At 44.6% G+C, this 12,483-nt stretch overlaps 1 protein-coding gene across 1 annotated transcript; it reads left to right on the top strand.

The window, feature by feature from the left end:
* The first annotated feature begins 247 nt into the window (after positions 1 to 247).
* On the top strand, positions 248 to 6,718 carry GTF2A2 (general transcription factor IIA subunit 2). Its single transcript, XM_025199463.1, has 4 exons — positions 248 to 401; positions 1,987 to 2,091; positions 5,022 to 5,148; positions 6,421 to 6,718. The coding sequence occupies exons 1-4, from the start codon at positions 330 to 332 to the stop codon at positions 6,444 to 6,446; spliced, it is 330 nt and encodes a 109-aa protein (XP_025055248.1). The 5' UTR covers positions 248 to 329; the 3' UTR covers positions 6,447 to 6,718.
* Positions 6,719 to 12,483: the final 5,765 nt, after the last annotated feature.

The raw sequence follows: 12,483 nt of genomic DNA, 5'->3' as shown, positions 1-12,483 counted from the left end.
CGGCGCTGCGCCCCCTCCCCGGGGGAGACGCCCTCCCTTGGCCTGGGCCGCAAGGGCCGCCCCGCGGCAGGACAGCGGCGCCACAGCGCTCCCCTTCCCGTGGTGGCGCCGCCCGGGGAAGGGGCTCAGGCTGGAAGCCCTTCCCGGGGGTACTTGGGTTCCTCTCGAGTCCGAGCACAGGCGTCGCTGTGTTTCGGGTCAGAGCCGCACCACCCCCCAGCGTAACCCTTTCTCTTGGCTTTCCCAGGCTTTCAATGACAGCGTGAGCCCCAGCAGCGGGTCTGGAGCCGTGCACAAGCAGGAGCGTTTCCACCTTCCCTCAGTAAACCATGGCATATCAGCTGTACAGAAATACCACCCTGGGGAACAGCCTTCAGGAGAGCCTGGATGAGCTCATACAGGTGGGAGACGAGCTGCTTAGCCTGAAGGGTGATGGAGCAGTGAACGAGTGGAGCTGAAATATGCCAAGTGCTTGGGCCACTGGTGTGCAGTTTAAAATACAAAGGGCTCTCTGGTTCATCTGCAGAGACCTTACCGATCCTCTGTTCTTGAGGTGTGGAGACTTCGTTGTTTTGAAATCAAAAGCAGGAATTATAATTCTGGGGCAGTGTTTAAATAAAACATTCTAGCAGAACAAAATGCATTCCTGTCTCCTAGTAAATGAATGGCTAAACTATATTCTGAAATAGCCCACTTGATTTGTTTCTCTTTTAGCTATGACAATAAACAGTGCCCGGGGAATGAATGCAACTGTGCTGTCTTTAATTAGGAAGAAACATTACAGTGAAAAACTTACTGCTTTTTCATGAGTATAGAAATCTTTGTCAATAGCTTGATTGTAAAGTGTTCAATTTTATCCTGGAGATGGAGACACTGAGGTGATATAACAATTCCACGACTACTGATTAACAGGTTCTTCACCCTTCCAGTACTTATATTTTATAAGGAGGTGATTTTCCCACTCTACTCAGCATTGGGGAGACCCCAACTGGAGTATTGCGTCCAATTCTGGGTGCTGCACTTTAACAAGGACATGGTAAAACTTGAGAGAGTCAAGAGAAGAGCCACCCATATGATCAGAGACTTGCATGGCAGACCATACAGGGAATGGCTGAGGGACCTGGGACTTCTCAGCCTGACAAAGAGAAAACTGAGAGGGGACCTGGTAGTAGCTCATTGCTAGGTCAGGGGAGTACATCAGGGGCTCAGTGAACAACTGTTCACCAGGGCACCTGAGGGGAAAACCAGGAGTAATGGCCACAGGCTCCTGGAAGAACATTTCAGGCTCAACATTAGGAAAAACTTCTTCAGTTGGGGTGTACTGAAGCTCCTTCCAGAGGTGGTGAAGTCACCTACCCTGGAAATCTTCAATAGGAGACTGGACGGTCACCTGACCCCACCTGTCATTATTCCTGCCTGGTACAGGGGGCTGGACCCGATGATCTTCTGAGGTTCCTTCTGGCCTTGCAATCTATGAATTTATTTATTTTATTTAATTACATTTGGAGATCTGTCCTTAAATTTCAGAACTGCTAGTTTCAGTCAGTTTGGCCAAATAATTTTGGGTTATGCTACAGTCTGACTGTATTCCTGTCAGCTTTGGCTTAGTGGATCACTAATCACGAGAGTGGCTCCTGGGGAGAAAGCAGATATTGGATAGAAAGACAATTGGAATTTGGCTTTATTACCCATATTTCTAGAAAATAGGTATCTCCCCATGTGGATATATCGCTACCATGTTTACACAAGAATTTATATCTTTCTTTTGTGAGAGTAACAGAATAAAAACAGAAATCTCTTTTCAGTAAAGCTGTATCCAAGAGTTTGTATCATATAAATTTTGCTTTGATAGTTTTATGTAATCCGTATCTGTGTATTTTTAATCCGTAATGTTCTCTAGCTAGAAAAAGTGAAAAGTAATGTGTGTTTCTTTTTTTTCTCCCTTATAGTCTCATATGTTCTCGTTATTTTTTTCCCCTTTTATAGTCACAGCAAATCACCCCTCAGCTTGCCCTGCAAGTGCTACTTCAGTTTGACAAGGCTATAAATTCAGCATTGGCGCAGCGGGTCAGGAACAGAGTCAATTTCAGGGTAGGTGCACTTTTATAATTATTAACATCCCCAAGAAGCAGGTGTTGGTATTCAGTGGCAGCAAGGAGAATTTTATCTGTATATGCCATGATTGAAAAAGTCTATTTAAGGGTTCATTTTGATTCTAGCAAGACTGCATCTGTATATAACCATTATCTCTATAATATTGAATTTAATTCTTGCTTTTGTATTTGGTTATGATAGATTCCCTATTCATAGGCTGTTCAAGTTTCTTATAATTCTGTCACCTGTCTGGCACAGAACTTGCAAAGGTTACATCTTGTCAGGGTTGTGCTTGTGGGGGTGTATTTGTGTTGCTGATCTCTTCCATTCCTAGTTGAGCTTTATATTTGGAGGCAGGCTATTTGTTATATTTCTAGATTAATATACAGAAATGACCTGTAATACTGCAGTTCTTTGCTGCGACATACTCAGTAAATGCAAGAATGATGCTGTCTCCAAGCAGTGAAAATCTCAAAAGTCTTTTGCTCTGTTGCTCACAGAAACCAATAGGCAGCAGCATATGTAAGTTTAAGGGTCATTCATAACAAGGTGATAACCCCTAGCAACAGAGAGTAGGAAAGGAATCCATCTTCTCTGGAGTGAGAAGATGGAGATGGGGCACATCCAGATGTGTGCCCCTGTACATGCGTGCTCATCTCCTGTGGGACAAATAGCAGTGGCACCAAGCTGGCTGCTCGGAGCCTGGCCAGCAGCCAGAGCATGTCTCTGGCCAGTTAGGCTCCATTTCTAGTAATGCACGCTGCTGCTGCATGTGCCACACCACTCCTTAGTGGCTGTTTTTTGACACCAGTATCTCCCAGTGTCAAAAATAACCACCACGCTGAAAATTATTCCCCTCTGTTCAGCACTGGTGAGGCCAGTGGAGTAATGTGTTCAATTTTGGGCCCCCAGTACAGAAAGGATGTGGACAAATTGGAGGGAGTCCAGCGGAGGGCAACAAAAATGGTTTGGGGGTTGAGAGACATGGCGTATGAGGACTTCAACTACCTGAATGGGGGGTTGAAAGAGGATGGAGCTAGGTTGTTCTCTGTGGTGGCAGATGACAGAACAAGGGGCAGTGGTCTCAAGTTGCAGCAAGGAAAGTTTAAGTTAGATATTAGGAAGAATGTTCTCACTAGGAAGGCAGTAAAACACTGGAACAGGTGACCCAGATAGGTGGTGGAATCTCCATCTTTGGAGGTTTTTAAGACCCGGCTAGACAAAGCTTTGGCTGGGATGATCTAGTTGGAGACTAGATCTAGTTTTGAGCAGGGGGTTGGACTAGATGACCTCCTGAGGTCCCTTCCAACCCTAATTTTCTATGATTCTATTAAATTAACAGCGTGGTGAATGGGTGCATGCATGCCGTGTGCAGTTTGCAAAATCTCAGGCTGCTTTGAGGTGCTGCAAACCGCACATGCATGCTTGTCTGGACGCAACAGGAGGGGGGCAGTGCTTTTTGGGGGGAGGAAGAGGAGGAGGGAGGGATTCCTTTTCTTTCCACCATCAAGATAACAGGAGAATTAGGATTCAGTTCTAGAAAACTCCCACGAAAAATGGAACCTGAAGTAAAATTCAGAAAATACATGATGGGTATTTTTGTGACTGAGCTCTTTATAAACACATCTGTTTTATTTATCTTTGGTTAATCTATCTGGTAATTCATTCCAGACTTTGGAATGCATGTTATAGTTAACCTTTTATATTATTATTATTATTATTATTATTATACTATTCCAGATCTTGAAGTGCAGAAAAAAGTAAGCTCTTAAAAACTATCCAATTAATGTACATAATCTACCCTGTGGTATTGAGTTAAACAATGATCATAGTACACATTTTCTCTGAGCTGCCATGAAGCTTCCTAACTCAGGTACTGCTCATAAACAAGATTTTAGATAATTCTTCATGTTGAATTTTTTACACTCCTATGCAAAAAATGTTCCACATAGTGTGTATTTACTGCAGTAGGTTTAGGTGAAACAAACCCTTTGTCTAATGTACATTTGAATTTGTTTTTGAGAAGATTCATACTGGTGAATCTATTGAAATGTTCTGTCACGGGATGAATTGAGTTGCATGTGGTAAACTGCAAAATATCTTGTACTTCTGGCATTAAGTTTCAAATGCTCTTGAGTCAGAATGAGTCAGAAATCAGTAGTGCTCTGGGTGTACAGGTTGGCAGTTGCACGTGTTGCTGCTTATGAGCAGTAACAAGCAAAATATCTGCTAATTTACAAAAGCCGTAAAATACCCTCATATTTTAATAATATTTGCTGATCTCCACCTTTAGCCACCTAGCTGAGTTGCTTATCAGATGCTCCATATGTCTTGCATTTAAATCCTGACCAAATAATTGTTCTGGTGAGTTCAGGAAGTCAGATAAAGAGTTAGGAGACTATTTGTTTGTTTCGTATAGAGCATATATCTTGTTTAAAGGATCACAGTAATAGCTTTGATTGACCCATGCCCCAGCCTGGCTGACAATAAATTAAATTAAATAAAAGTGTCTGACTGACTGTCCTTCCTCTAATGCCAGGAAAATCCATCATTATTCCTAGCTGCTGTGTATGATTCTCCTTAAAGTATAATGTTCATACATGAGTATGAGCATTTTCTGCCACATGGGGGCGTTCAAACTACAGTTTTCCTTAGAATTGCCTAAAAATACCTAGTTTTGTGCTTGCATGTTCTGCCTAGCAAATAGTCCAGTAGCAAAGACCAAGGATAAAATGTCCATAGAGTCTGATGAAGTTAAAGTAACTTTTTGTTAACTTTTGTTTGGCGAGTATCCATAAACTATGTAAAATAGCTACTTTGATAGTTGGATAAGATAAGAATTTTTCAACTGCTCAACGTCCTTGTCTTTGTAACCATATTGATGATATCCATTATATAATTGTTTATGCTATATCTTTCTTTTAAAGGGCTCCCTGAATACATACAGGTTCTGTGACAATGTATGGACATTTGTACTGAACGATGTTGAATTTAGGGAGGTTACTGAACTCGTGAAAGTGGATAAAGTGAAAATTGTAGCATGTGATGGAAAAAGTAAGTGCTAAAATACAGTGTAAATATTATCTTAGTAGAGACATCCAGCTTAAGTGGACTTATGAAACTGGTTCACTCAGCCAGAGTCATTAACAGACTGAGGAAATGTTTGTGACTGGAGCTGTCTCTGTCTTTGGTTACTAAACTCAGTTTAAACTGGGAATGCCAGCTTTTCTGTACAGAAATAAGATCATTTGAAAAATTAGATAATTAATTAGCTCAGATGGGGGGGGGAGTGTTCTGGGCTATATCATTGAATCCTAGTTAAAGCTGATGTATAAATTACAGTTGCCTTAATATTAGTCTTTAAGTGTATGAATAAATAAATCTAGAGTGCTGCCAAACAGAAATATGACCACCCCTATTTGTCAGTGATTAAGTTATACAGCTCAAAAAATATGGTAACAAAATAGGAATTATTTGGTCTGTCCGCTTAACCTTGCGGTTATGACATTACCACCATGATATACTGAAGCAAAGCAAAAATATTCTTTTCAGCAATCGGTACATTAAAGAATGCCAGTGTTGGCCTAGCATCAGTAAGCAAATCACAGTGGTTGAACACTGGCGACAGCTGGCTCAATATTCTAGGGAACCGAAGAAATTACGGTGTCCAGACTCTGTAATAAGTTTCCTCCAGGTGCAATCACCTACCCTGGAAATCTTCAAGAGGATACTGAACAGTCATCTTGCTGGGATCATCTGACCCCACCTGCCATTTTTCCTGCCTGGTGCAGGGTGCTGGACCCAATGAGTTTCCGAGGTCCCTTTCAGCCTTACAATCTATGACCACCGCATGCATACTGCTCATAGAATATCTGATTATTTACTTTATTTAGGAAAATGTGTTGTTCAGATGCTTTTCCTGGAAAAAAACAACACTTGGTTGCTTTGACAGGTTGATTTATAAGATCTGAAACTGGCCTGGAAGAATAATCTTTATAGCCTTTGGCTGATTTGTTCCAGCTACTTAAGATTCCCTGGAAAAAAGAATGCAGAGTTTTCCCTGCTTTGTGGCTTCCTGCCACTGGCCTGACTGGGGTGGGAGGGCAGTTTAAGATTGTTCCTGAACAATTGCTTTAAGTAATTCCGCACGTAACTGTTCTCCAGCCCTGGGCATGCATCTTGTCTTTTCCACATACATAGTTTTTGATGCATCTGTTATAGCAGTTAAAAGAAAAGTTTGATTTAATGTTAATTCCTACCAGCTTGTGATATCCTATCTGTATATGTTTACATTTATTTCCTCTTTTTTTTTTTTTTTTTTTCTAGATACTGGTTCCAATACTGCAGAATGAATAGAAATGTGGTTTGTGTGCAACATTTTCTGTTAATATGCAGCACTTTCAGGAGAGAAGCGTGGAAAAGGACTGTTCATAATTTATTGTAGTGATGCAGATATAAACCAATCCATCACAGAATGGCAGCAGGAAGAGATCTTTGTAGCATTTCTTCAGTTCACCTTATAGGGCATGAAGAAAACAGTTACTTTTTTAAATGACAAAACAAATATTGTTGTCCTTTTTTGTTCAAAGTAATTTCTCTAATAAAACTTTTTATTTAAAAAATTCTAGAGAGGTAAGTGATGGTTCATTGAAAACAACCTGCCACAAAAATACTCCAGGCCCTGAGTGAACTGTGGTTGGTGTGAGAAACTAGATGTAGAGGCTTTCTTGGGCTACATCCATTACTTCTGGGAGAACTCTAGCTTGCAGTGTTCTTAATATCCTGGACATAGAAAATGATTATAATCTTGCTCAAATGCTCTCCTTGTCCAATTTTTTCATATGCATTGATTTCAAGGAGCTGACTTACTGCTTTTTATCCACAGATTAATTTAAAGCCAACTAAAAATACAGAATTGCAGAAACTTAGGCTGGGAAAGGACCTCAAGAAGTCATTTAACTCGTTTTCATTCTAAAGCAGAATGAAATGGACCTAAATGAAATATTTGTCTTGTTTGTTTGTTTGTTTTTAAACTTCCAATGAGAGGGACATTGTGTCCTCCCTCAGCAGCCTGTCCAGTTACTTAACCATACTTACAGTTGGAAAGATTCCTTCCCCCCTCTCCTACGTTTTTGCATTACTTTTACGTCATCGACAGATGTAATGTTTGCAGTGCTTCAAGTGTTTTTCAGGTACTATAGAAAGAGAAGGAGCAGGCAATGCACAGTGCTCTAGCACTCCAAATTGGCCTGAACTATATAAAATGACCCTGGATGAAATGGGAACAACTCTGAAGTGCTCTGCTGTGAAAAGCTTCAAATTGTTCTGTCTAGAGTGACACAGGAAATTGTTCAGCTACCAGCATCTCATAATGTTCTGCTTCTTCCCACCCTTCCATCTCCCGTGAGGTTCCCCCTTTTGTGCCTTACTGCCATCTGTACTGCCCTAAGGGTCACATAGTCTTTCACGTGTGACGTCATCTTCTTAAACCCAGGCGCAGAAGCATAATGCAGCCACCGTTTTCTGGACAATCGTGGCTGAAAGTTGACTTCTTGTGTACTGCGTGAACATATTCAAGTACCTACTCATCCACTGAATAAATGAAGTGCGCCAAGAAGGTCAGTGAAATGCTCAACTTAATTCTGTAGCTAAAGTAAGGAGAGCACTCAGCAGACCCATAGGCTGTGTATGTGCAGCTTGCATTAGAGGTAGTCACTCATGGGCATAACTAGCACTTGCATCAGTAGAGCCAAAGCAAACATCATGAAGACAGACAATATTGTGATGGTAGCCCTGTCCCAAGTGCCTGTTGGGTGGTATATTTAAGGAACTCTTCCAAATTCTTGTAGGTGATAATGCCTTTGTTATCAACTCTGTCAGACAGCTCAGTGTCCACCTCAATAGCCCTGTGGACCCAAAGCACTGTGAGAAGGCTCCAGTCTGAAACGAGGATCCTGGGGAAGGCCCTTCTATTCAGGACCACTGAGCTTGGGCCATACCAGCCCCTGGGACAAGACAGCTCATGGCATCAACATTGGAGAAGACCAGCTAACTATCCTGCCATTATTTTGGATGACTTCCCTGTCATCCTTTTGGTACTTAGAGCACCAGCCCTGCACACCAAACACAGTGGTGACTAATAGCACACACCCATGCTCTGGGAGCATCACTAAACATTTCCCTTCCTCTCAGACAAGCCATAGGAATCCAGAGGCCTGCTTTGTACAAGGCAAACTACAGCCTGAGGACTGTATCCAGCTTGAAAATTGATCCTATCCTGCTCACTGGCCCCTGCTGGGAGCCTGAGGAGGGAGGGCTCTGCCATATCTGGGCTCAGCCGCTCAACACACGGACTCCCTTCCCCCCGCCCCAGCCAGGTTCCTGTTAGCGCAGTGCGGTTCTGGCACCATGGCTGCTGGCAGGCAGGTCCACATGGGATGGGATGGGATGCAGTATGCTGAGTAGCCCTCCCACCTGCCCTCCAGGATGAGCCACTGCTACCACAGCACCACTAGGAGGTGAGTCTGTTCCAGCCACAGAGGTGGGGGCTCAGCCCTGGGCAGCTGCCCCCAACTTTCCTGGTGCAGTGTGGTGGCAGCAGTTCATCATGGCAGATGGGTGGGCAGGACAGCTACTTGGCACACTGCAGTGCACCCTGTCCCACGCAGGCCCAGATGCTGGTGGCTGCAATGCCAGGACTGCACAATGCCAACAGGAAGCCAGTTTAGGTGCCTGGATGTGGTGAGGTGGAGTCTGCATGCAGTATAGCCTGGCCTTTGCTACAGCACAGCAGAATGGCACAGGGCACAGCCCTCCCTTCTGAGGCTCCTGGCAGCGGCCAGCAGGCTGGATAGGCTCATTTAGCATCTCCCCAGCCCCCTTCTCTCCCTCCTGCCCTCAACAGTTCACAAAACTCATTAAGTGGACCCTCCAGCCCAAATGGCACACCCCTGTACTACAGTCACTGTACTGGGTACAGGTGTGCATGTGTTCCATCGGTGAAAGAGATAAAAAGCATGGTAAGGTAGGTAAAGTGTGACCTGAAGAGCAGAAGCAGTACCTTGAGATGCTGCTCTCTCAGAGACTGGAGGGCAAGAAAGCCATAAGCACCTATTGTCTAGTCCCACTAGGAATGCAGTGCACTTGAAACCAGCCAGGCTTGCGAAGCAGAGAGCAGAAGCTGAGAGGTGTGATGCTTCTGGTTAGCTGCCTTCTGAAACCTCAGGATTCATAATGAGGGATGCTGGGAACCACCACCAGCTGTGGAGCAGTGCAACTGCATCAGCTGCTACATATTTTGAGGCATGTGAGCTGGGAGGGCCTGCATGTTTGTGGGGTACTGATGTGCTCAGACTGAGGGTTCTTTAAATAAAGGTGGGGTTTGAAGCATTTTGAACATATGCCCAAACCCTTACACAATCACGGTTACTTCAGGTATAATTGTGCAGCTTTTGATAATCTGAGTCTAGATCCTCTGACTTCTGATGACATTCTTTGGCAGTAAGATGGCTTTTTCTCCCTTGACAGATGCTTTTCCAACATTCTACCCCTTTAAGCAGTCAGTTCAGTTATTACATTACAGTGGATTATCCTCTATGAATGGCTTGCATTGTTTTTCTTGTAAAATTTTTAAATTGATGCAAAAGTATCCAGAGCAAATAAATTGTTGATCAAGCCATATGCAAACATGAATTTTGGAGATGAGTGTTTTGGGTGCGCACAGAGTGAAGAGGAATGGTGATCATAACAGCAACATCATCTTTACCAGTGGGTAGACTCTGCCTTTCCCTTTCTCTAACCCAGGTTTTCATGCCATGTATCAGTGTCTGAACACAGCTAGGGGACAGTTCAAATGGAAGTGATGCAGCACAGACAATTGTACCAGAATGGGGGGAAAAGCTGAAGGCAAGCCACGGGCTTCCTTGTATATCTTTGTTTGATTTAATGCACTGGAAGGAGTCACTGGTCTGAAACCATTGTTTTAAATGTTGCATGTAGAATTCCAATAGATGGTGACTCTGCTATACTTCCTACATATTGTGACTATCTTGCAGGAGAAGTCTTCGTTTTAAGCTTGATTATTCTTCTTGAGTCTTATTTGCTTACATAATATTGGCACCCTACTGCCATGAGTAGAAACATTAATGTAAGAAATCCCTGTGCTGTTTCTATCATACGCCCTTTTTTGCTGCATTTATTGGATGTATTTTGGTCTGGTTAATGATGCATGAAATTAACTCATTTATCAAGACAAATTATTACCCTTCTATCACCTAAAGGATGCAAATAATTCCAAATAGATTTATTTGATAGCACAGCCCTAGTTCAAGTTATCTAGAATGATGAGCTTTTATTGTAGTAAAAGTTGGTACTTTTTACAGCTAATAAGGTATTTGCACAGGGAAGTGCACACAGTATGCAGCACAGAACCAATATCTCTCAACAATCCTGCAATGAAGACAAGCGGACAGAATTTGGCACCCTAGTGCCTTGAGTAGAAAGCTTAGCATACGAGATCCCTGTGCCATTTCTCTACTGGCCCTTTTTGCTGTGCTTGCTGGATGTATTTTTGAATGCCTTAGTCCTTGGAGTTGCTTTTGCATTTAAAGGGAATGGTGCTGGGTAATTGGAGAGCTCTGTGCTAAACTTTCACTTGTGTACATCAGTGATAGGAATGGGTTACTCATCACTTATTATAATGTGTGGCTCTTGGAAACACCCAATGGTTCTGTCCAACTTCTCTGTACCATATGGTAACTGCCCTTTAATTTTAAACACTTCTGATGGGCTTTCCCTCTATCTCTACTTCTTCATTATGTCCCCTAGGTTTTAAGTTCATCCATTTATCAGGTAACTTTGTCATCATGTGAGGCATCTGAGTTTGCAATTCTATCATCTCTCCTCCTACCTGAAGTCTTTGATTTTTTTTTTGCTATAACCACAGTTAATCCCTCCTGTGCTTTCTTCAGGAAATGGTTTTGCCAGAGGTGACTTGTTCTCCATACAGTCCCAGCAGAGGTCAAGGGGAGGAGGAGGGAGTGTTAGCTTCTTTCTTGGTGTCATACAGAAATAGGCAGCCCAACTCACACAAGTGTACAGATGTGGCTGAGAGACCAGCAGGCTGTTTGAGATGGACATAGTCCCTAGCTAGTATTCCTTGGGCCTGAAGGGTGACAGTATTCCTTACTATCCCCTGGGACTGAAGGGTGGTGTCTGAGATGGGTATATTCCTTGCTGGGAATGGTCCGTAGTTTCTTAGGAGCCAAGCCACTCCCTGTATCCTGACACCACATCTCCCCAAGCAGATGGCATCCTAAGCAAATACACTGCCAGCATACAGCACTCTTCTCCATATGGCAAGAAGTGTGGTTTCTGGGCTGTGAGTGTATTACTGTCTCCCAGGCACAGGCACAATACAGGCAATTCCATTGGGCTTGTGAGACCTCCATAAGCCCTGCCCTTGCTGCCCCTCTGCAAGCGGGTGCACCCATGTGGGAGGTGCAGCTCTGGTTGCTAAGAAACAAACCCCCACACCAGCCTGGCCTGATGCACTCCAGCCCTGAGCCAGGGGGTCCTGGAGACAAGGCAGCTCTGCCTGGCAGAGGCTATCGCCTGCTCCCACCCCTCACAGCTGTTCCCAGCCCTCCCTGTCTGCGAGACTGGGAATTGAGGCTAGAGCCCCATTGGGCTGGGGTCAGGGACTCCCGTTCAGAGAAAGGGTGTAAAAGTGTGGGGGGCAATGCACTATAGGGTCAGGTGGGGCTGGCCCCACACGCTGCAGGAGCTGCACATTATGGGGCTGGGTTGGACTGGCTCCACATGCTGCCACTACATGCAGCTGGGGACTCAAGTGGAAGTACAGGAGCTGAACCCTATGGGGCTGGGTGGGGCTGGCCTCGCACACTGCTGCCACCTATGGCTGAAGACTTAGGTAGGAGTCCAGGAGCTGCATGCTATGGGGCCAGGTGGGGCTGGACCTGCACCATGCCACTATGTGCAGCCAAGGACTCAAGTGGAAGTGCAGAAGCTGCATGTTATGGGGTTGGGTGGGGCTGGCCCTGCACCCGGCCACCACATAAGGCTGGGGACTCAGGCAGGAGCGCTATTGGGCAGGGTGGGGCTGGCCCTGCACACTGCTGCCATGTGCTGCCAAGGACTTGGACAGGAACTGCAAGTTATGGGGCCAGATGGGGCTGGCCCTGCACTCTGCTACTACCTGTGGCTGGGGATGGGTGAGAGCGCAGGGAGCTGCATGCTGTGGGGCCGGACAGAGCAGGTCCTGCTGGCTGTCACCAGGTGCAGCTCCAGGGCCTCTGAGGACCTTGGCCCTCACACCCCCACCCTCCTCCAGACCCCACACATACTTCCCCCCACACCCTCACCCACCCC

Source organism: Alligator sinensis, unplaced genomic scaffold (assembly GCF_000455745.1).
Source record: "Alligator sinensis unplaced genomic scaffold, ASM45574v1 scaffold458_1, whole genome shotgun sequence".
Lineage (NCBI taxonomy): Eukaryota > Metazoa > Chordata > Crocodylia > Alligatoridae > Alligator > Alligator sinensis.
This window is presented reverse-complemented; position numbering and strand designations above follow the sequence as displayed.

Bases quoted from the DNA above. Each gene is read 5' to 3' on its own strand.
- GTF2A2 (XM_025199463.1), top strand. From the start codon at position 330: ATGGCATATCAGCTGTACAGAAATACCACCCTGGGGAACAGCCTTCAG. The intron at 2,092-5,021 runs GTAGGTGCACTT...TTTCTTTTAAAG, and splicing joins GGAACAGAGTCAATTTCAGG to GGCTCCCTGAATACATACAG. The intron at 5,149-6,420 runs GTAAGTGCTAAA...TTTTTTTTCTAG, and splicing joins TGTAGCATGTGATGGAAAAA to ATACTGGTTCCAATACTGCA.